The following is a 23,218-nucleotide window of genomic DNA, read 5'->3' on the forward strand; positions in this document are numbered from 1 at the left end:
TATTGAACGTTTGACTGATGTTTATATTTTATAGAATGTTTGATTAGGATCAATAGAATTTTGTTTACAACATAGCTCCCACTAACTTAGCCTAATTGCCTTAGCTGAGGCAATCCTCAACCTTTAAATCTATTTGGTATAGGATATAAAATAATTCTCTTTAATCCACTGTTTTGCTGCATTCTCTATATCAAAGTAAAACACAGAGAGCCCCATATTTATACTGAACAACTAAAGTAATATATATTACTGGTGATTATATACAGCTTAAAGGAAAAGACCATATTAAAAAATGAGATCCTAGAATTAATCAACAAAGATTATACTTGAGCACAAAAGAGGGAAACAGAAGCCTACAGTCAGTGAGGCCTCAAGATGTGACAAATGTTAAAGAGTGCTGCAAGAGTGAGAGGATTATGGAGTGTTTTTGAACTGACTCCTTCCTGAGAAGAGTACCCTGTCATTTTAATTGTATTTCCTCATCTTTTCACTGTCACTATGTTTATTGGAAATTACTTTGTCAAAGCTAACATGACTACTAACAGGAAATTTCCACACATTCTGTCCAATTTTGAGATTCTGTGAATGTAACACTGGAACACATACTTTGGTTTCTGACACACCATCAATTGGCAGAGATAGATGTAGGGTTTCCTTTTGAAAAAAAAATCTCAGAACCTCAACCAGCAACAAAGAAAAAGGAGTATGTAATGAAATGAAGCAAGGAAAAGTCTTTTTCTCCCAGCCAAGGACAGGCAACCATCTGCCATGATATGTGGGCATTATATATAATGGACACTATCAGGCTGGAGAAATGGCTTGGAGAAGGTATTTGGAATAGGACACAGTATACAATGCCATGACTGGCAAAGGCCAACAGTGGAAACAACAGCAAACAAAGGCTTTTCTCAAAGCTTAAAGTTATGCTGGATATACCAGCCTATAATTAGGCTAGGTGTAAACTGCTTATTTGTTCTTGCCACTCAAAAGGCCTAATGGCACAGGGATAAATATATAGACTCCAAGATTTCAAAAGCCACAAGTTAGTCAAACAAAAGAGGTTTATTGAGGATGTAAACGCACTGAGAAAGAGTTGGATGATACTAATGAGACTGCAACAAGTAATATAACTTCAGCTTGGCAAACAGAACTCACACCTAGCTTTTGTTTTAAAAAAAAAAAACCTTTACATTTTATGTTTTGTTTTTGTGACTCTGAACTCCAATGAAATATATTCTTGTTTGAAGTGGGAATAAAAGTACAATCTTGGAAACAGCTTTAGTTTATACAAAAGATAAAGGATGTCTCTTATGCTTAGTAACTTTAGTACATTTTAACGTTGCTCATTTCAGAATCAAATCTAACATCTGGTCTTATTACAAAATTTCACCTAGCTAGTTTCATAAATACTTTTTCCCCCCAAAGCACTTCAAATAGTAAAACCATCACACAAAAAAAAGCTAAAAAACTTGGATAAAAACAGAAAACCATAAATGCTGCAATAGTATCACTTTTCTCCTCCTCCGGAGGGCGTAAGTCTTGCCAAAAATTGTTACATGGTACACTAGTCCCCAGAGATGTTAAACACAGCCAAAATACTGAAAACTGTCTTATGAGCTATATAATTTCTCCCGTATGTGGATCTTTCTATGCCGAATGAGATGTGAGTTCCGACTAAAGTTTTTCCCACAGTTGGAACAATGATAAGGTTTCTCTCCTGTGTGGAGTCTCTGATGAATAATGAAATCAGAATTTTTATAAAAGCTTTTATCGCACTGAACACATTGATAGCGTTTCTTTTCTGTGTAGGTTCTCTCATGAATAACAAGATGAGAATTCAGCCTAAAACTTTTTTCACATGTGGGATATTTATTAACTCTTTCTCTTGAGTGCAGTCTCTGGTGAGTAACAAAGTCTGATTTCCAACTGAAGCTTTTCTCACACTTATTACAACAATACAGCTTCTCTTTCTCATGAATCTTTTGATGTTGCACAAACTCAGTATATAAAGTAAATATTTTTCCACATTCATTACATTTGTGGATTTTCTCTCCCCTGTGGGTAATTTCATGTCGAGTAAGATGTGAACTACGGCGGAAAATTTTCCCACAGTCAACACACTTATAAGGTTTCTCTCCTGTATGGGTTCTCTTATGAGTAATAAGGTTTGATCTCTGACTGAAACTTCTTCCACATTCTAAACACTTAAAGGGTCTCTCTCCCGTATGGATGCGCTGATGAGTGGTAAGATCTGAGTTCCTACGGAAACTTCTCTCACACAAGAGACATTTATAGGGCTTCCCCCCTGTGTGTACTTTCTGATGATGCAAAATTTGGAAGTTCCAAGTGAAGCTTTCCCCACATTGGTCACATTTATAGGGCTTCTCTCTTGTATGGATAGTCTCATGTCGGATAAGATGTGTACTTCGGCGAAAAGTTTTGCCACAATGAGCACACTGATGTGGCCTTTCAGCCAGGTGAATTTTCTCATGAGTAGAAAGGGTAGATCTTTGAGTAAAACTCTTCCCACAATCAGCACATTCATAAGGCTTTTTTCCTGTGTGGATTCTCTGGTGTGAAGTAAGTTGTGAGCTCTTAGTGAAGTTTTTACCACATTCGTGACATCTATAAGCTGCTGCTACACCCAGCTCTGGGAGACAAATATCCCTCTCAGAAAGTATTATGTTTTCTATGCACTGAGATAATTCTCTTAATGAAGAAGGATTGTCAATGGTAACTAAAAGGCTTATAAATCTCTTTTCTTCGGATAAACCTAGTCTTCTCCCTTCAGGCCTTCTTGGTTGATCTACAGTCACTTTTCCCAGCTCAGAAATCAGAGTTGCAGACACTTCTGGAGGTCCTATACTCTCTGTATTCTCTTGCTGAACAGTCTCCTCTTTGTTTTCATCTCCTGCTAAGACAAACAGAGAAATTCCAGGTATAATTATTTCCCTGGATGAAGAAAAAGGAAGCTTCAAATTACAAGACTGAAAAACCATTTGATAGTTCAATCTAAGATGTAAATAATAAATAATCAATGTAAATAAAGAAGCAAGGATAAAAATTCATGACATTAACATTTTTCATCCTTCTGGACTAAGGTTGACTAGTTAAGACAAATCTGAAGAAAAACTTGTGGCGAAAAGAAAATTGAATCAAAAGGCCTTGTATTTAGTCTTAACAATAACTGTGAGTTCACAGAAATGTACTGAGGAGATTCAGTGATGAGGGAGCCCAACAAAGCTTGTGGAATGACTTAAAACTGGATCTTGTTCTGGCTCCCCTAACCACCCTTCTGGTCAATATAGTAATTAAGTAGCCAGTATAAGTAACCAGCATAAAGTAACAATAGCAAGAAATAAGATTGCAAAGAGGAATTAGAAGTCACGTACAAAGTCACCCCAAAGATCAAAGGAACATAATTTGTAAACTATACCATATATTGACCCCAAATCCTAAAAATTGCTGGTTTTGGGTCAGGGCCTTTTGGTCTTATGATATGTAAATCTCAGATAAGTTCCAGACATCCACAGACCAGCAAAACACTAAATGGTGCTGAGATGACACGGATATGTTGACTTTACAGTATGTTAATGAACTAACCCCAAGGTCGCACAGTTAAAGAGTTCGATCCCCTACTGAAACCCTATAAAAATGAGACCTCAAATGCCTCTTCTCCTTACCCCCAAGTATTCTTCTGTCTCCATTGGGTCCATGCTGCTGAGTGCTATAAACTCTAATCCATGGTTATGTGAGTGACTCTGTACCTCTCCCTTCCCCATTCTCTTTCTCACAGTGCTTGCCTTCCCTCCATCCACTGCCCTTTCCTCATCCCCACACAACCTGCCTCTGTACTCTGCCCTTTTCACCGCTTGTCTCTGTACTTTGTGTGCCTTATTAAAGTGTGATTGCAGCCTCACTTCCCACTGCCATTGTGGTCTTTCCAGGTAAGTACCCAAATAACTAGGTATGCCTGCCCCTATTTCATAATTCCACTTCATGGAGAATTTGGATAATGCTTGCTATTATAATAGAAGGGCACAGGAAATATTCCACTAATAGTCTTGACCAAACTAAAAGCATTTGCTAAAAAATTAGCTGGTCACCACCTCTTAGTAACTCCTAATTTTTATTACTAAAATTCCAATATAGAACTGAGAAGTGCATATATGAAAAAGAAACTTCTCCAAAAATGATACTAGTTTCTTCCTTTTTAATGGATAGGACTCCATCTTAAATCAAATTTTGCCAACTGGTACAGCATCTAGTATAATGCCTTGAACATTATTGCTACCACTCAATTATTTGTTAATAAAGATTTGCAATAATTCCACTAAAACAATATACCAGCAATGTAAAGGAGTGGGAACTATCCTCTTCCAGGAAAGAGGAGGAACCTTGATGTTAAAGCCCAATCACAAATATATGAAGAGCTACTAGCCAGATGAGGGTGACTGATTTTGCTCCATTACCACTGAGAAGCATTAAGGAAAAAAAACAGGCTGATTGTGCTTGGTTCCAATCAACCTCCTCTTTGGGACCTCCTTGAGGCAGGAAGCAGTTTCAGAAGCAGAGACCTTTGCCCCTTACTCCAAAAGAATTTGGGTCCTATTTGTTTGAGGGGGGAATGATGGGATTGAGATCTTGGCCCCAGAAAGGAAAAACCCTGGACTTTCCCACATGGCATCAACTGGCCTTTCATCGTGGCCACACCCATCTCCTTTCCTTTGTCTTACCTCCCGAAGTCTGGCCCCCGGCCATTTCCCACCCTTAATCCTAGCTAGGCTCCATTCTCCAGTAGGCCACAAGGTCCTGGTCCCAGGAGTTCTGTTCACCCCAGTTTACTGGCCACTCCTACGTCCCTCCCACTGTCTTTCTGTATATAAGGTCCACCTTGTTTCCATTAAGATGCTGAGATTCTTATAATCTAGCCATGGCTCAGATTTCTAAAATCTAGCCACTGCTTACCCATGTTCAGACTCCTTAAGAGTCTGCCCAATATGATGGATGTTCTAATAAACCGTGTCTTTGGCTGAGAGAAAAAAAACAACACAAAAAAACCCAGGCTGAAACTGCAATGGAATTAAGAGGTGTGCCACAATTAAGAATTTGTTGACTGTCATTATTATGAGGCATTGATTTCACCATGAATTTTTCTTCAGGTTTTTCTTGGACTAATCTCTCTGCTTCAGCGCAGTAGGCAAATAAGCTAAGTATCTGAAAGGTTGTTAAAAAGAACAGAGTTCCTTGTCCTTCTTTATCTCAGATGAAAACAGCGTAAAAGAAAACAAGCTCAAATCACAGAAGAAAATATTTATATTAGCCATAAGAAAACATGTCCTGCTGTTAAGAGCTATTGAACATCAGACCCAGTTATTGAAGAAGGTTATGAAATAGTTTTTCCTGGAAATCAGGAAGAAAAGGACAATCAACTAAATGTTTTTAGCTTAGCCAAAGGTTGAAATAGAGAAATTCTAAAATTTTAGCTATGATTCTAAAATAAAATGCTAAATATACACAGAAATAAATCAAGAACACAAGTCATTAGATAGTCAGCTTGCTTATCCCTTTAACCATATGAGATATTAGCTTTTCCTCTACAGCCAAATATGAAGAGGAAAGAGTACATTCTTTCAAAAACAAACTATTTGAAGGCCACTTAGAGAAGTTACTTCTTGAATAAGGTCAGACTAGTAAAGGCACTGAAACAGAAATACAAAAGTGGAAAGAAGGGGATAAGAAGTCACTTTCAAATCTTTACCCAGTGGTATCACATCCATGAAATTGTCTTGCTCGATGTCTGAGCGGAGTTCCTTCTGAATGGGGTGAAGATTAACACATTCTTCTTGGGAGAAATACACAGCGAGATCCTCAACGACGACCAGTCCCTGAAACCATGCAAGACTCTCATTTAACACTTCACCATAAATTCTAGAAGGATGGAAGGAAATCATCTACAGGCAAAACATATTATTGTTTGTCTCTCATTCTCAAAGAGGACCATGATGTCGGAAAGATGATGCCATGACTTGCAAGTGAATTGGATTTAAGTGAGGGAGGGCTGTGCAAGGTCATCAGGCTCACTTTCTCCTCCGATGCCATCTGGGTCCAGTGGTCAGATACAGATCAGGACCACTGGAGATGGCACACAGAGGCATATAGATGAATTCGGTGAAGTAAGAGATGAGAGGCAAAGGGAATGGCACAGAAATCAGCCAAGCTCTCCTTTAAGAAATGATTTATGGAAGTTCCTTTCACAAAAATTTTTTTTATACCCTCTTAATTTACAAATATATCCTTCCCTCCTCAAAGGGCAATCCCTCATAGGTCTCGCAGTATTTTTCATATTTGTCATTTTTGATATTCTATTACATTTACATACAATTAATTCATCTGTTTTCTAAACAATGGGTATCTATTTTATTTCCAGTCCTTTGCTACCACAAAAAGTGCTGCTATAAATATATGGGATCTTTGTTTATACCTTTGACCTCCTTGAGACATCATGCTTGTATTTCTGGGTCAAAAAGCAGAACGTTTTCATCACTTCCATTGTATAATTTGAAACTGCTTTCCAAAATACTTGGGCCTTTTTACAAATCCACATATGAATTAGTATATTTGTCTTTCCACAATCCCTGCAACAATGACTATTCCCTACTTCTGTCTTCTTAGCCAATGTGCTGAGTGTGAAGTGAAATTGAGTTATTATGTTTTGCACAGCTTTTATTATTAAGTGCTTTGGAATTATATTTTATATGGTTATTAACAGTGTGCAATTCTTTTGGGAATTATTTGTTCATATCCTTAGCCCACTTATCCATTGAGGAATAGGTTATATATTTGTGTTAGGTACCTACATATCTCGGATATCAGACAGCAGTCTCTTTCATCAGAAAAACTGGAAAGTGAATTTTCAGTATATGTGGGCACACAAGGCTTTGTAGGAAAAGACAAAGGAGGAAGCAAAGAAGCACTCAAGACCTCGGATGGTACAAGGGGAATCGTGGCTCACCTGGGATTCCACTGCACGAAGAGCCACCACCATTTCCTGGTCTTCAGTTGGCTCTTGAAAGCCCTTCACTAACCAGGTGGGAATCCCAAGCTATAGGAAGAGAAAGAGGTCATAAGAGGTTACCCAGCTCCTGGGGATTATGTATGAAGAACCCAAATATATAAATGATTGAACATCAGCTCATTTGCAATGAGAGCATCTGGGTGAAGAACACCCAGTCATTTTGCTGCCAAAGAAAGCCTGCTCTCATCCTCTCTACCAACAGCAAGCTCATAGAGAGCTCTGTTAATTCTTATTGTCCCATCCCAGAGAAAGACATTTTTTTGGAGAACAGGCACAGGTCCCCAATATCTCTTGCCTGGACTATTGCAATAGCCTCCTACTTGGTCTCCCTGCCTCCAAAGTCCATCCTTAAGAGAACAGTCCTGCTAATTATTAAGGAACAGGTTGACAATGTTACAAGGCTCTGGAAACTCCAGGGGCTCCCTCTTGCCTTTAGGATAAAAGACAAACTCCACTATTTAGCATTTAAAGACCTTCACAATCTGCCTCTAGACTTCTTTTCCAGGCTCAATGCACATACTCTGATTACTGCAAACTGTCCTACTTGCCACAGTCCCTATGGCTAGAATACAATTCCTCCTGACTGCTGCCTCCTAGAAGCCTAGAACCCCAAGCTTCTTTCAAAACTCATTTCAAATGCTACCATCTTCTATAAGAAGTCATTCCTGATCCTTAAGTTGTTAGTGCCTAGCTTTCCCTCCTCTGGAATTACTTTGTATACATCTGATATTGATACCCTTCTCCCAGATGCTCTTGCCCTGCCAGAGTATAAGCTGCTTGAGAGCAGGAAGTGTTTCAGTTTTGTCTTTGTAAACCCAAGGTCGAGGAGTCACACAGTAGATGGTGGTTGAAGTTATATCCCTTACATATGCCCCGCTCATGCAGCCTGAAAATTGTGACTGGATAGTAATAATATCTAACATTTATGTGCCAGGCACTGTACTACGCACTTTACAATTATCTCATTTGATCCTTAAACAATCCTCCAATGTAGGTGTTATTATCCCCGTTTTATCCCCAATAAGGAAACCGAGGTAATCAGAGGTTAGGTGACTTGTCCAGGGTCACACAGCTACAACCCTTGGAAGTAGGTGCTACTGTTATCCCCATTTTACAGATGAGAAAACTGAGGCAAGCAACTTGCCCAGGACGACCCAGCTATTAAGTGTCGGAGTACACATTTGAATTCAAGAATTGATTCCAAGTCCAGCTCTCTATACTCTTCACCACTTAGTTGCCCCCTGGAACATAAGAGTTCAGAAAATAAGAGTAGCCAGTGTTCCCCATTCCTCCCCACACCCTCTTCTTTCTAGGCTAAGTACTCAAATAAATATTGTATAGAATGAAATCTATAGTTCTCAAATGAACTGTCCAAGGTCAAACAGCCAGGACATCAGAAGTTGCACTTGAACCCAGATCTTTCTAACTCCAGGACCGACGACCGTCTGTCCAAAGGCCTCTCAACACTGGAGTCGGTCGAGCTAAAGTTAACAGACACAAAGCCTTCGCCATCTCCCGGTACACGCACAGGAACTCTGCCGGACCTCGCCCTTCCGTATCTTTCCCGCCCCGAGGTATCTCCGCGTGTTCCGGTGGAGGTGGGGAGGGGGAAAGGAAGGCGTGGTCGTGGTCCCGGCCCCTGCCCCGGTCCAAGCCCCTGCCCACGCTCTTATTTTTTCCCTTTTTGGTCGGACGCAAGGGTTTTTTTTTTACTCCTTTCTCTGGGAGGAGAAGGAAGAATCGGTGAACGGCCAGTCCCTCCAAGCGCCAAGGCGGGAAACTGAGGCATAAGATGGGAGGCGCGCTGCGCCTCCACGACCAGGTGTCCAACCCTGCACCTCCTCTGATGGACGGGGCGAGGCGAGCCCGTTCCCCATCGCGCCTGGCCGACAGGCGTAGCACCCCACTCCCAGCTCCCGGGTCTGTCCCTCACCGCCTGCGGGAGCCAGTCGCTAGCGATCCGCAGCCTCGCCGGCGTCTCGGGGACCGAGCGGAAGGAAGCGGAAGCAGCTGGGATTGGAAGGCAGGAGACTACGTACCTGGGCTACGTACCTGGACTACAAATCCCAGGGTGCACCGTGTCTTCCCGCACTCCAGCACCATTTGCCTCAGTTTCTTCTACTGTAAAATGGGGCTAGCCCCTACCTTGAAGAGTTGTTCTAAATACTAAAGAGTATTTAGCACAGTGCCTAGCATATAGAGAGTGCAACATAAATACTTATTCCCTTCTCCCTAATGTCAGGCAAGGCATAAAACAGGGGGCTGAGCTCCAATTTAAAAATGCATTTTCTGTCTGAGAAGAGATCCAACTTGGATTCAAGTTGGAGAGGGATTCCTATGCAGAGATTCATAACATTGTTCTGATAGCATCGAATATTTCATTGCTTCTTGGATGGAAATGGTAACCACTCAAGAGAATATGACCCAATTATACACATGGGAAAAATCAGTGGAGGAAGAATGCCTTTCATCTAGAGGATAATCACCAAATAAATTGGACAACCTGAAGGTCTTAGATTTTGCAAATGGATGATGAGCTTCACGCGGGAGATGGGCTAGATTGCTTTTGGAAAATTTTATGACTCTTTTTAATCATCCTAAACTTGTCTTTTAAAAAAGGCCCATTAAAAAACCAAACCAAAACAAAAAACACCAGCATTCTACTGCTGCGTGTCTGTTTCTGCTATTCATGGTACAAGAATTGAAAAGAGTGTGTGCATGTGGGGGGGGGCAATGGAGAGGTAACCTTTTGGGTGTAAGCTGCAATACATAACGCCAAAGACATTAGGAGGCTTTGAGTAAAATAGGATTTCAAAGAAATATTTGAGCAGAAAAGATGGAGCTGGTTATCCAGCAAGAACGAGGGAAAGCCAGTGGAGAGCCTGTGTCCTATGCTGGTATCCTTATGATGTCCAGAGGAAGCAAGGAAAGCTCGCAGAATGGTAGGTGAAACCTCTGTGGTGAATTTATGAGAGGACATGGACAGGAGTAGCACAGTGTGGACAGACATAACGGAGTGGGAAATATCTGCATCCTTGAGATCACAGACCTAGTTGAGGCTATATTATATTCCCTCACCTCTACCCTGAAGTAGAATGTAATGTCCCAGTGCCAGAATGGCAAAAGTGGAGGCAGGGAAACTGTGCTTTGACTGAATGAATGCCGTATTTCTTTGTCCTTTACATGTTATTGTTAAGTAAACTTCTTCACTGAGTATCAAGAAAAGTGTCTCCATTTTGTTCCGGTCCCAAACCTATACCACTGGACTAGCCTATGTAAGGCCTGGAACAGAACAGAGGCCCATCTGGTCCAACCTCTTCATTTTACAGAAAAGAATCGTGAGGCTGATGGACATTAAGTAACTTATCCAAAGTGATATTTGCCCAGGGTAGTAAGAGGCCGAATGTGAATGTTTTTCTACCTTGTATCATGCTGTCTCCTTCCCTCTCAGGGTTGTTGTGAGGAAAACACTGGGTAACAAGGAGTCCATCTGATCATAGATTTCGAGCTAGAAAGGACCTTAGAGTCCTTAAGAGATAGTCTAGTACAGTCCCCACCTCCAATTGTGGTTAAGTGACTTGCTCAGGGTCACACAGCTGGTAAGGGTCTGAGGCCAGATTTGAACTCCATTCCTCTTGACTCCAGGGCAGGTGCTCTCTCCAGCATGGGCCACCTAGCTACCCCTAACCCCCTTATTTTACAAATAAGGAAGCTTGAGGCCTAAGGAGGTTAAATCACTTACCCAAGACATACAGGTGTTATATATATAACATAGCTTGGATGTTCATTAATGCCAAATGCTCTTTCCCTTCACTAAATCACTGGGAATTGAGAGAAAAAGAAGTCGCTATGGCCTAGGAGCCATCAGGCAAAGTTTTCTTAATGGATGGGATTAAATGACTGGGTCCTTCTCTATTACCGTGTACCTATTGATGCTTTAGGTGGAATATAGGCTTCAAAATTTATGGACAGAGCTGGGATAAATTTTAATCCTATGCAAGGTTAATGATAAAGTTGATTACTATTTGGGACTCAGAGAGCAAAAGGCCTCCAGCTTTCAAGAATGTTCAGGGGAATACAAGTTTTAATCCTTAGGCTGGTTGAGGCAACGCTTTTCAATATCCTAGTAAGCTGTGACACACGTTTCTTATGGCAAAAGGAAAAGATGGAAAGGCATGAGGTATATAAGATACTGAAGAACAAGCAGATGAAGGAAGACTATTGGGAAATGTAGTCAAGGTGAACAGTGAAGTTAACAAGTACTTTCTATGTACCTAGCACTGGGTCTTGAGAAGACTGGAATGGATAACTTGCCCACAGGGAAATGTGTAACTTGTGTGGGGGTTACAAATTCCATATGTGACTTGTAACTTGTACTGGGTTAGAGTAAGATTGGGCCTGGGGAAACCCTACAAGACTCCTGGCAATAGGGCCCAGAGAGTCTTTCGGTTATAGAAGCCTTCCTTTAAAAGTTATATTTTTATTCATAAAAATTCATCGAAGCGCAAAAATCAAGCAATTTACAAAGCACACCTTTCAATGACGAAATTTCTAACTTGATACTCCCAAAGTTAGTACAAAGTAGGAGGAGGATGGTTGGAGTGGGAGGGACCAAGACCTGATGTCTTGGGAGAGTCCGAATTTATCTGGTTGTGGTAAAAGGGAACAGTATAGAGAAAAGTTGTGAGATTGAAAGTCTGAGGGGTCTCGAGTATGAGAGGTTTGACAGGTTCATGTTTAGCATTCAGGAACCATTTTCTAAATCTTCTTGACTCCAGCGCAGGCTTTGACAGCGTCCGGGAGTGGTCCTTCGGGAGGGTGGGCTTAAGGTCACCCATCCAGCCCCCTTTGTTAATAGGTGGCTCTCATTTAATCTGTGTACTCGATAATTTTCATAGTGAACATTATGGGTGATGTCTTTGAGGTCCTGCATATGGGAGCTTGAGAGAGAAAGTTAACTAGTCACTTCAGAACTCTCTGTGCCCTCTTATCCACCCTCCCCTATGCAGCCCTCTTCATTTCAGAGTCCAATTGAACCCAATATTTCTCTGCCCTTCTTTCTACATGCCCACATAACCATCCCTGGTTTCCCTCTTACCGGATGAGCAAGTCTCTCAAGAGAGGGAATTCACAATGAGCCATGTTCTCCACTGGAATAATTAGAAATAATAATAATAACAGCTAACTTTTATCTAGCACGTTAATCTTACAGAGCTGAACAAATTGAGTACGAGGGCTCTTTCTTCCCTAGTATCATTTCATTCATTCATTCAACCAATATTGATTGAGCTCCTAATTATGTTTGAGTCCCTGTGCCAGCTAAAACACTAATCCATCCCTCACTAATGGTTCTTTCCTTTGAAGTTCAACCATCACTAACTCCATAACCTCTATCCTCTCAGAGTCTCCTTTCCCACCTATCTTGCACTCACCTTCAATGATTCCCCATTTTGTCTTCCGGCCAAGGACACATTTCCCATTAACTGTGTGCTCACGGTCTGCCCCAACCACAGCAAAGGGGATCTTCTCCTGAAGGAGTGGTCACAGAATTATAGGATTACAGAATTTCAGCAGCCATCTAGTCCAATTCTATCTGAAAAGGAATCCTCACTACAACACACCCAGTGAGTGGTCATACAACCTCTGCTAGAATGTTTCTGTTGAGATGGAACCCTCTAACTATCTTTTAGAAAATGTCCTTTTATCAAGCCCAATCTGCCTCTTTGCAACTTCTAGACACTGGTTCTGGTGCTTTTCTCTGGAGCTGAGCACAGCAAGTATTCTTCCATTACATAACAGACCTTTGAATAATTGAAGATAACTATTATGTCTTCATTAACTCTTCTCTAGGCTAATTATCCCTGGTTTCTTCAACTAAGTCTCTTACTACCATCCAGGTGCCATCTCTGGCTTATTGATTTTCTTCCTAAATGTGGCACCCAGCATTGAACACAATGTTCCAGGTATATTCTGACCAGGACAATAGGAATCTCACTTTCCTATTCCTGGAAGCTATGCCTTTTAAAGCAGCCAGAGTTTGAAGCGCTCAGTGGGTGCATGGAACGTGGGGTGGGGGAAAAAGTAATTTAGGCATGAAAAAGTCAATGGGGACACTAGTGCATGAGAGGGAGTATTTATGTGTGAGGAGGAAGTCTTCAGCCAGATTAACCAGGAAGAATCAGAACAGTGGGGAAAAGGGTATACCCAGGATTCCAAAGGGAGGAGAGAAGACTGAACAACAGGAAAAAAGAAGTATGATAAATGGTTGTCATTCTCCAAGAGGACCAAAATGACATCACTATGTTGGGGTCAAGTTACAGTGTGTTCAACTGCAGCTAATCGACCAGATAGGAACTTGTGAGGCTCTATTGCAGGTTGGGCACAAATAGTCCATAAGAACATTTGGAGTGGAGATGTCTTTAAATTTGCACATCTCATGCTTCTTTTGAGCTACTACGATTCTGCTTTGCTCACAGAGCACAGCACTTTTTTTGATGCAGGCATGCCATGGGTGGTCCTTTGCCAGTGTCAACCATGTCATGCAATCAATTCCAAAGTTCTTCAGAGAGACCTTGAGAATGTCCTTGTATTGCTTCTTCTGACCACCAGGTGAGCTTCTTCCATATAAGAGTTCTCCATAAAAGTCTTTTAGGCAAACTTATGTTTGGCATTTGAACAACATGGCTAGCCCATGTGAGTTGCACTCTCTACAATAGAGTTTGAATGCTTATCGGTTTAGCTCAAGACAGGAAATGAAAGCCCTTCTAGAAGAATGGCTTAGCTAAGAGCTAGATTTTTAATGGCATGAATTGTCTACCGTCCTCCAAAATGCATTGTCCCCACCAACTCAAGAATGATTGAAATTACAGAACAAAGCTTTTCAGCACTCCAAGCTAAATCCTTCTGGGGAAACTGGGTCTAAGAGACTTAAATTCACACCCAGGAGTGAGTAATTGATGCTTCAGCCTTTCTTGAGAGCAGATTTTAATAGCAGCAAAGAGAACAAGGAGCTATGGGAAATGAAAGGGTTAGGAAAAATGGGTACCATGGGGACTGGAGAAGCAGGCTAAACAGAAACTTTGCTAACTTTACAATGTTGCTGATGGACAGTCCTTGTTTGCCAGTGTCGGGGAGGATGTCTCGTAAACTCCAAAGAGCAGAGATCCCCCAAACAACAACAATAATTGCTGATATTTATTATATGGTTTTAAAGCACTTACAAACATTATTTTGCTTGATCCTATAACTATCTAGGTGCTAAAATTATCTCTATTTTACAGATAAGGAAACTGATACTCATGAGCTTAAATGACTTTTCTAGGGTCACCCAAATAAGAAGAGTCTGAGGTAGGATTTGACTCCAGGTCTTCCTGATTCTAACTTCAGCACTCTGTCCACTCTAACATGCTGCCTTTCATGTTCCCTTTGAGGGTGATATCTTATGGCTTGCTTCAAGCCCCAGAACACTTCTCATGAGATGGTTACTAAAAAGAGATTGATCTAGCTGTCCAAATGGGAGGTAGGAGAGGTGGAGTGAATGAGGAATGCCTATTGCCTATCCAACATATAGTTGTATGAACAGCCCAAAGGCACTTTATCCCTATGCACATCTTGGCCAGGTACTATAACTAGACAATAACCTATAGCTGAGAAATGGTCCACAGTTTAGTAGGAAGAAGAGAACAGGTTGGATCACTCTTGGGAAATTGTGCAACCCTTTGGTTGAACCTCAGCTGCTCAAAGCTAATTTTACTAACACCACTATCTTCCCAGGGATATTGCATGGATGAGAAATCATGGAACAACATGACCTCAGAAGAGTCAAAATTACTGATGACCCAAAAGTCAATGTAAAAATTCATAGTGGGTATATCAAATGGCCACACTGTAAAAGACATCATCAGGAACATGTATGGCTAGAAAAGAAGGTGGACCTGTCTGAGGCATAAAAGACAGGGTTGCTCCAGCATCCATGACATGTTAAAAGAACCAAAGAAAGGCCTGCATCATACTGAATTCTCTCTGGAAGATTCATGGAAAGACATGGACAAGAATTGAATAGGATGAAAGGATGTCATGAGTTGTGAGTTAGAGGGTAATGGAGAGTCTACTGATACAGATGTTATTGTGAATCCATTGAAATACTAAAAGTCCATCCATCCCTCATTCAGAGACACTAAACGTTTGGATTTCTACAGGCAGTCCAGCTGGTCACTACTTTCATTCTCAAAAAGGGTGATGTCTTGACTTGCAGGTGAATTGATTTGGATGTCAGTGAGGCAGAGCTGTGCAAAGTCATCAGCCTCACTCTGTCTTCCAGAGAGCTTAAAGGAAACCATAGAAACCCTCTAGTCTGAGGCTTTCATTTTGTAGATGAGGAAACAGAGGCTGAGAACAGCAAAAGTCACTTGGACAACATTAGAAGGGAACATGTAGAAGCCAGTGCCCCAAATTTTGAACCCAGGTTATCTTACTCTTTGAACTACATCATATTAGTAGATTGAAAATTCTTTGAGAGGGGGACCATGGGCTACTTCCCCAGGGGTCAGGGACTGTCTGGCAATATATTTCAAACTGAATTTAAGGGTAGAACCTATAGAAAAGGCCTGGGCTGGGATGGAAAGTCGGACGCAGAAAGAGAAGCCAGATTTCTGAAAGGATTGCATAGAGAAGAACTGGAATTAGAAACTACCATACATACACATCTCTAAGACAGACCTCTCTTAGGCTGGACAAGGAGGAACTCTTTGACCACACTGTGCCCTTATCATTTGCCCACCTGTAGTACCCTCAGGTTCCTCATGCAAATGAACATAATTTTTTTTTGTGGGGGAGGGGGAGGCAATTGGGGTTGAATGACTTGCTCAGGGTCACACAGCTAGTTAAGTGTCTGAGGTCACATTTGAACTCAAGTCCTCCTGCCTGCAGGGCCGGTGCTCTATCCACTACACCACTTAGCTGTCCCACCATCATTTTTTGCTTCTGAAATGATGGGTTCTGGGTGAGTGTGGTAATGAAGAGGGGTAGGAAGAGGTAAGAAGCTGCCATCTTGAGATGGTTTCCCAAAGCAGAGGTCCCCAACCCTTCAAGTGGTCCCATTACTGTTATCACTTACTCCCTTACCCGGATCTTGTCATTCAAAGCTTTGTCATCTGTGTCTTCATCAAAGCACTTCTGGGGGTAAACAAAGATGCCATTTTTCTTCAGATCCTCCTGAATCTGAAAGAGGCAGAAATTTAACTTCAGTCCTTGTCGGGCCATGGACCCTTTCTCCTTGATATGGCTCCCCACCAAACCCCCAAACAACCCCACGTGAAGCCCTTTTCTGACTTCCCCACCTATCATCCAACCAATCACTTCTCTCCCGGTTGTGGTCTTTTTTCCCACTTATTGATGAAACTCTTCCCTAAGCCTGGGAATGAAGTCTCCTAGTCAGCTCCCTGAACTGGGCAGCATCCTTTTGATGATGGCCCTCCAGATCTGACTCAATGTCCCCTTACCTGCCACCTGAAAGCTTCCCTCTCTTCTAAGGTGAGGCTGTCTGCCCGGGCAATAACAGGAACAACATTTACCACCCGACAGAGACGCTTCAGAAATTCAATGTCTAGAGGTCGAAGGCTAGAGGCAGGAAGGCAAAGGAGACAATGAGCCCATTTTCCAGCTCAAGTCAAACTAGACTCCTCTCTTTACCCCAAACTCTGGTAGTACCTAGAACTTTCAATCAGCAATATTGGCTAGGATTAGGAGGACTGGGACACATGGCCCCTAACAGGCTACTCCCACAAATCATGTGGTATGTCTAATAGTGCCATCCCCTCACCCTACCAGTGGTGGCTTCCCTTCGCTCTCCCCTCACCAGTGCCCTGTGGGAGGCACAAAGTACACACAGATGTGCACTCGTGTGTCAGGGATGTGGTGCTGCCGAGTGATGAGAACCTCTTCCTGTAGGTAATGCTCATACTGATCATTGATGTAGTTCAGGATGGGGTCCCAACTGGGAAGGAAAGGGGAAGAAATAATGGAAAAGATCCTGGGGATCCCATCCAACCACCCCTACCCTGTTGATACATAGTGAGGTTCTTTGGAATCCCACTTTCCCCACCCCCCCATTATGATTATCACCAACAACTTAGAGTTGATTTCAAAGGATACAAAATAGTCTAAGACCTGGTTCCCTCCCTGAAGGGTATAATCCAGATGAGAAGGGACATACAGAGACAATAGCAGCACAAGGTAGCCTTTAGCAATAGTAGTAAGAGATGAGTACTTTAAGATTCTTGAAGAAGTGATCAGTGAAGCTTGAGTGGTTGGGCGAGTCTTTGTGGAGAAGGTGGACTTGAACTGGGCCTTGAAAGATAGGTCAGGTGCCCCACAGCCCTTTCTCACCCTAACGACAGGGACCCTAAAATAGCTGCCCTCACTAAAGCAGAGCTAAACTCTACCAGCCAGCCATCTCTGTTTGTGAGTAGGACAATGGTGGAAACGCTTCTGTGTCAAGGATTGGAGATAGGACAGATGGAGGGATGGCAAAGGGTGAAGGAATAAGGAAAGGGAAAGAGAGAGAGTGTGGAAAAGGGAGTTCTCCCATGCTTTAAATAGGGATAGGATTCCCAAGAAGAACATACCACTTGTCATTGTTGATCTGGTCCCCAAATCCAGGTGTGTCTGTCACTGTCAGCTTCAGTTTCACCCCCTTCTCCTCAATTGCTATGAAGGGAGGGTTGGGGAGCATCGTAAGGGGACCTCAAACTCTGAGGAGCCATCAGGACCAGAGGAACAGTTGAAGGAGGGGGTTTTAGGACAGTTTTAGGAAGTTGGGGTAATTCTTCGTAGGTCCATAGGGTAGGGGAGATAAGGGGGGGTACTCACTATGGGTAACAGATTGCAGTTGAAGGGTTTGAGGTAAAGGCCCCAACTTGTTCACTGGTGATGATTTCCACACCTTGGACTTGAACAAAGTGTTTACCATTGTAGACTTACCCAATCCACTCCTCCCTGGGAATATACCAGAAGGACACATTCATGAATATTGGGTTAGGGAGGGAGTGGAGATACCTAATGGAGTGAAGAGCAGAATGGCCTGCATGGTCACAGACTAGGTTATGGTCAGGTCACTCTCGGGGTATGGTTGGAGGCAACATGGTACAGTGGAAAGAATGTTGTCTTTGGAATCAGAAGACAGTTCAGAAAGTGCCTTTATCAGGTAATACCTGTATGGCAAGTCACCTAACCTCCAAAGACCTGTTTCCTCATCTGTAAAATGGGTGGGTGGGGTTAAACTACAGAGTCTCTGAGGTCTCTTCAAGATATAAACCTATGCTCCTATGACCCTCAAAAATATAAAATCATAGGGGCAGCTAGGTGGTGCAGTGGATAGAGCACCAGCCCTGAAGTCAGGAGGACCTGAGTTCAAATTCTACCTTAGACCAAACACTTGACACTTACTAGCTGTGGGACCCTGGGCAAGTCACTTAATCCCAATTACCTAATATATATATAAAATCGTGAAGGGAATGGTTATAGGGACATAGCGTTTATACAAGTTGATGAATGGCTTGTAGACCACAGAGTGGAAGAGATTTGAATTAAGGGGAATGGAGGGAGCCCTGAATTGACTCTATCTTGTTTCTTCTCCTCTTCAACTTGTTTTTATTCCTCTCTTCCTCCCAACCGCTATGGCCACTCATTCACTTTTGCTCACCAACAACCATGATGTTGAATTCAAAACCAGTTTTCATGGCTTTGATCTTCAGCTGGTCCAGCACAGCCTCAATCCCCACATAGCCAAACATCTCACAGGAGGAAGTCCTGGGGCTGGAAGACTGTGAGGAGTGGGGAGACATGGAACGCTTCGAGGTCCCTGCCATGGCAGGAGGTCTGTGCAACCAGTCAAGCCCTGTTGTCGTAGGGGAGGGAGAAAGGTAGTTTGGCTTACAACTCTGTAGCAAGGCTGAATCACGATCCCTAAATTTTGAGGCCTTATCCTTCCTTTTTATCCCTGATCTCTGACACCTGATTCCTAATTGTGCAAGGTATACTATACCTTATAAACACTAGCTGATTGTCTGAAGTTCTAGAAAGTGTTGGAATAGGGGTAGATTATAAAAGATAGAAAAAGAGATATGGCAGGGAGGTTTGGGTAGGTTAGTGGATTAGTGGAAGAAATCCCTTCTTTTATGACATGCCCAGCTAGAGAGATATCACTACTCCCATTTCAAGGAAGAGGAAAGCCTGAGCTAGTAACTGCCCCATTTCTGCACTCCTCTGCCCCCAATAGGCTATTGCACAGGGCCTCAGATGCACTGATCATGGGCACTGGTTGCAGGCTTGATGTTTTCTTTGTAGATACTCCCACTAGTACAGTCAATGGTCAATGTCTAGGCATATTCCAGTGTTACATATTCCAAATATGTATATGTTATAGTAGAATGTAAGCTTCTTGAGAGCAGGAACTGGTTCACATTTGTATTTGTATCTCCAGTACTTAGTACGTCACCCAGCATATAGTAGACACAATAGATACTTCTCGATTGATTTGGGAGCACACTCAGTTTGGAGAATGTACCTTGGCCTGTGGGTGAGTGGGGAAGGGGTGATTTGTCCCCAGCAATGGAAAGGTGACAGCTCACCTTCAAGTAGTAGAAGTAGGACTCATCAAGGGGAGACTCTTCCTGACCAAGAATCCATTTAGCCTTTTGGTGGTAATAGTTGGGAAGATGAATAAACAAAGAAATTAGATAATGAAAAAGAGAGAGAGATAAACAACCAGACAATGAGAGAGGCTTTAGAGACCCTGAGGCAGATGAGAGCTAGGGGCAGAAAATGACCCACACCAAAAGAAAGACGCAAATAGGAGACAGAGACACAAAAAGATTGACCTATGGGAGAGACAGAGACACAAAGACAGTGACAGATGGAAAAGAGAAAGACAAAGCACTGCCCTCTCTTGGTCACCTGGCCCTGGTCACTCTGTAGGGAGCCAGATATGGAGGCAGGTCACCCCGATCTCTGAGGTTCAGTGTATGAGTGTGGTGGGGTGGGTGGGGGAGTAGATGACAGTTAACTGAAGAATCTGAGTTCTTCCTGTCCCCTTCCCCCCTTCTTATGCGTCTCCTCTGCCCCCCAACCCTCCACAAGAACCTCCCAGTCTAGGACTCTCCTGCCATAGGAAGCATCCAAGTTGGATACAAGGTCAAAGTTTGTTTAGGATAGAAACGCTATAAAGAGTACTGGGCATCTAGTCAGGCCTCTTTGAAAGGTGCATGCCAAGTAGCATCTGTCCCATAAGTATGCCGGCAGAATCTTGGTGTAGTGGAAAGGGTAATGGATATAAAAGCAGGAGCCCTTAGTTTAAATCTTAGATTGGATATCAACTAGCTGTGTTACCTTGGAAAAGTCACTTCATCTCCACGTTATTTTTCTCATCTATAAAACGAGAGGGGATGGACTAGGGGATTTCAAGAGTCCCTTTCAGATCTAAATCCATGATCCTAAATGAGAGCAGAGAAGGTTTGAGGTAGCAAGTTAGGAAGTCCTCATACTCTGATCTTAGTCTCTCTCTTCCAACTAGCCCCTGCTCCCTCTGTAAGTTCACTTACTACTCCAGTCCACTCCCCTTGGTTTTAGTCCCAACTTCCCCCCCACCCCAAAGAGAAGTCCCTCAAAAAATAAAATGGAAGCCAGGAAGAGACACTTGGGAAATTTATCTGTGGAAATATTTCAAAATGCTTCTCTTCTTCATAACGAAAACTCTTTATGAGAAAATTATAAGATAAAAGGGACAGTAATGGAAAATATGTCTATGAAGAAAAACAGCTTCAGTAACACACCAATCTTAATCTTTGTAAGAAACAGAGGTCATAGAAAAGAACAATATGTACATATTCATTGACTACAATGTAAATAAAGTTAGTACTCAGTGACAACACATTTTGAGCCAAATATAATGTTCAATGTTAGTGTTAGTTACAATGGCAGGTGAAAGATGAAATGACAAGGAAGCAAAGGTTATCTTCTGAGCATCTCGATTTATTAAGCAACTCATGGCAACTGCCTAACCAACCAGGACCAGACCTCCTCAGCTTAGGTCTGGACCCTGAATATAGGAGGAGACAGACTTTTTTATACATTAAAAACAACTAATTAATCAAATAAGGCCAATTATGAATAGGAAAAAATTCAACATTGGGTCATCTGATTTCTAATTGGTGGAAAAATGAGAGATTTTCCAAGTTGGGAGGGGGAGAGCAAACAGGTGCAATTTCCTGAATTCAGAAAAAGAGAGTCCCACTCCCCAAAGTGTCTATAAACAAAGAAATATGGAAACTATTGATTGATCAGTCTGGAGCCACTTTTCAGACAAGACATATGGGTTGTTTGAGATGTAAAATTGGGAGAAAACTCCTTGCATTAATCTTTGGATCTGACTTTCGGAGTTTCTGTTAGCATAACCAAGTCTTTGGTTAAGGGTCTTGAAACAGTAGGTAGAGGTGGTCCAGCTTCCCAGCCATGCTAGGCTAGGTTCAAACAATGCAGTAAGGTTTTCTCCCGATTCCCACAATTGAATAAAGTTTTCTCACAGGACAGAAGGTGGACTAGAGCCAGGGGGGAGGAAACCTGTGGCCTCAAAGCCACATGTGGCCCTTTAGGTCCTTAAGTGCAGCCCTTTGACTGAATCCAAACTTCACAGAGTAAATCTCCTTAATGAAATGATTTTGTTCTGTAAAACTTGGACTCAGTCAAAAGACCTTACCCAAGGATCTAGAAGGCCTTGAGGCCGAAGGTTCCCCACCCCTGGACTAGACCTATAAATGAATAGAAAGGAAACTGAGCTAGCTCCAGAACTGAGTCACAAGATAAGAGTCAGTGTGGTTCACTCAATTCCCACAATTAACCACTTGCTGAAATAGTCCCCTCAAGTGCAACACTGACCAAATTAAAGAATCCATGAATAAACTACAAAAAGGGCCAGGAGGCATGTGTTATCAGTTCTAATCATAGCTTGTCTTTGTTTTTCTGGGAATGTATTCTATGGTTTTGGGGGTATTTTTTGAGGGAAGTGTCTGTCAGGCCAAATTTTTTTTTTAAACTTTAATAGAAAAAGCAGACCCAAGAGATAGGGCAGTCACAAGTGTAGAGCAGAAATGATACTATTTCACATTTACATAACAGTTTAGTCAATATGGCTCCATCCCATATGTTATCTCATTTGATCCTTATTGTCAGCACTGGGATTTAGGCATCCAGAGATTAGAGGCATCCAGATAAAATGCCAGACCTTCAATCAGGCCCAGTTCAAGACCTCAGTTCAAATCTAGCGGCAGACACTCAGTGGCTGTGACCCTAGGCAAGTCCCATAACCTCTGTCTCTCTCAGTTTTGTTAATCGTAAAATGAGGGAAATAATAACATGTACCTCCCAGGACTGTTGTGAGGAGCAAATGAGATATTTGTAAAGCTCTTAGCACATAGTAGGTGCTATGTACATGGTAGCTATTATTATTAGATTATTATTCTCAGGTAAGCAGCAGGTAAATGTGGGTTACACCCATTATATAGGTGAGGAAACTGAAAGGTAAAAAATGAGGAAACATTTGTAACTTGCTAGAGGTCATATTATTGGTCAGTGACAGAGCTTGGGTTAGACAGAACCCAGGTTTCCAGGCTACTAATCGAGAGCTCTTTGCCTTATGGTAGAATTTGGAGGGAGTGTACAGTGGGTAGGGGAACTGTTTCTTCAAGTTGCTACTTTGAGGCCAAGGTGAGACATCTGCCCTCCTTCTCTTTTTCAGTTCTCATCATGCCATCTTAACCTGTTCTCTCTGCTCCTTGATTCTCTAAGCTTTTTAAAAATCTCTCTCCTCCTGGGGCAGAAGCTCTGAGAGAGACAGAGAGAGAGTTGTATGGACAGACTTACTGAGGATGAGTGATTGATACCCTCACCTTCCCTAGGGCCTTATGGTTCAAGGGCACGTTTCAGGTATCTTGCAGAAAGCATAGCCCTTTGGGATGGAGGCATGCTCCCCTTTCCAACTCTCAACATCTATCTCTGTGGTAAACCTGGGTAGTTTAGGCCCTCAACTCTCTGTTCCTTGAAACACTGGCGATAGCTCAGCTGGGCTGGGCTGAACTGGGCTTGCCC

At 42.3% G+C, this 23,218-nt stretch overlaps 2 protein-coding genes across 3 annotated transcripts; both read right to left on the minus strand.

The window, feature by feature from the left end:
* Positions 1 to 1,043: 1,043 nt before the first annotated feature.
* LOC110202467 (uncharacterized) lies at positions 1,044 to 10,509 on the minus strand. The gene is made up of 5 exons (XM_078151722.1): positions 10,500 to 10,509; positions 9,012 to 9,088; positions 7,016 to 7,105; positions 5,762 to 5,888; positions 1,044 to 2,911 (listed from the first exon to the last, which is right to left on the minus strand). The coding sequence occupies exons 1-5, from the start codon at positions 10,507 to 10,509 to the stop codon at positions 1,611 to 1,613; spliced, it is 1,605 nt and encodes a 534-aa protein (XP_078007848.1). The 3' UTR covers positions 1,044 to 1,610.
* Positions 10,510 to 11,563: 1,054 nt separating this feature from the next.
* Positions 11,564 to 20,148, minus strand: SEPTIN12 (septin 12). Of its 2 annotated transcripts, XM_020978609.2 has the most exons (11): positions 20,033 to 20,143; positions 19,708 to 19,770; positions 18,780 to 18,974; positions 17,948 to 18,073; positions 17,704 to 17,785; positions 16,935 to 17,072; positions 16,579 to 16,696; positions 16,202 to 16,297; positions 12,511 to 12,607; positions 12,177 to 12,228; positions 11,564 to 12,018 (listed from the first exon to the last, which is right to left on the minus strand). In XM_020978609.2, the coding sequence occupies exons 3-11, from the start codon at positions 18,943 to 18,945 to the stop codon at positions 11,823 to 11,825; spliced, it is 1,071 nt and encodes a 356-aa protein (XP_020834268.1). In that variant the 5' UTR covers positions 18,946 to 18,974; positions 19,708 to 19,770; positions 20,033 to 20,143; the 3' UTR covers positions 11,564 to 11,822. The 2 variants fall into 2 exon arrangements, with proteins under 2 accessions (XP_020834268.1, XP_020834269.1); XM_020978610.2 differs by lacking the exon at positions 12,177 to 12,228 and having other exon boundaries at positions 11,874 to 12,018; positions 20,033 to 20,148.
* Between the last annotated feature and the right edge of the window lie 3,070 nt (positions 20,149 to 23,218).

The sequence above is a fragment of the Phascolarctos cinereus genome, unplaced genomic scaffold (genome assembly GCF_003287225.1).
Source record: "Phascolarctos cinereus isolate Bilbo 61053 unplaced genomic scaffold, phaCin_HiC Scaffold_4;HRSCAF=312, whole genome shotgun sequence".
NCBI lineage: Eukaryota > Metazoa > Chordata > Mammalia > Diprotodontia > Phascolarctidae > Phascolarctos > Phascolarctos cinereus.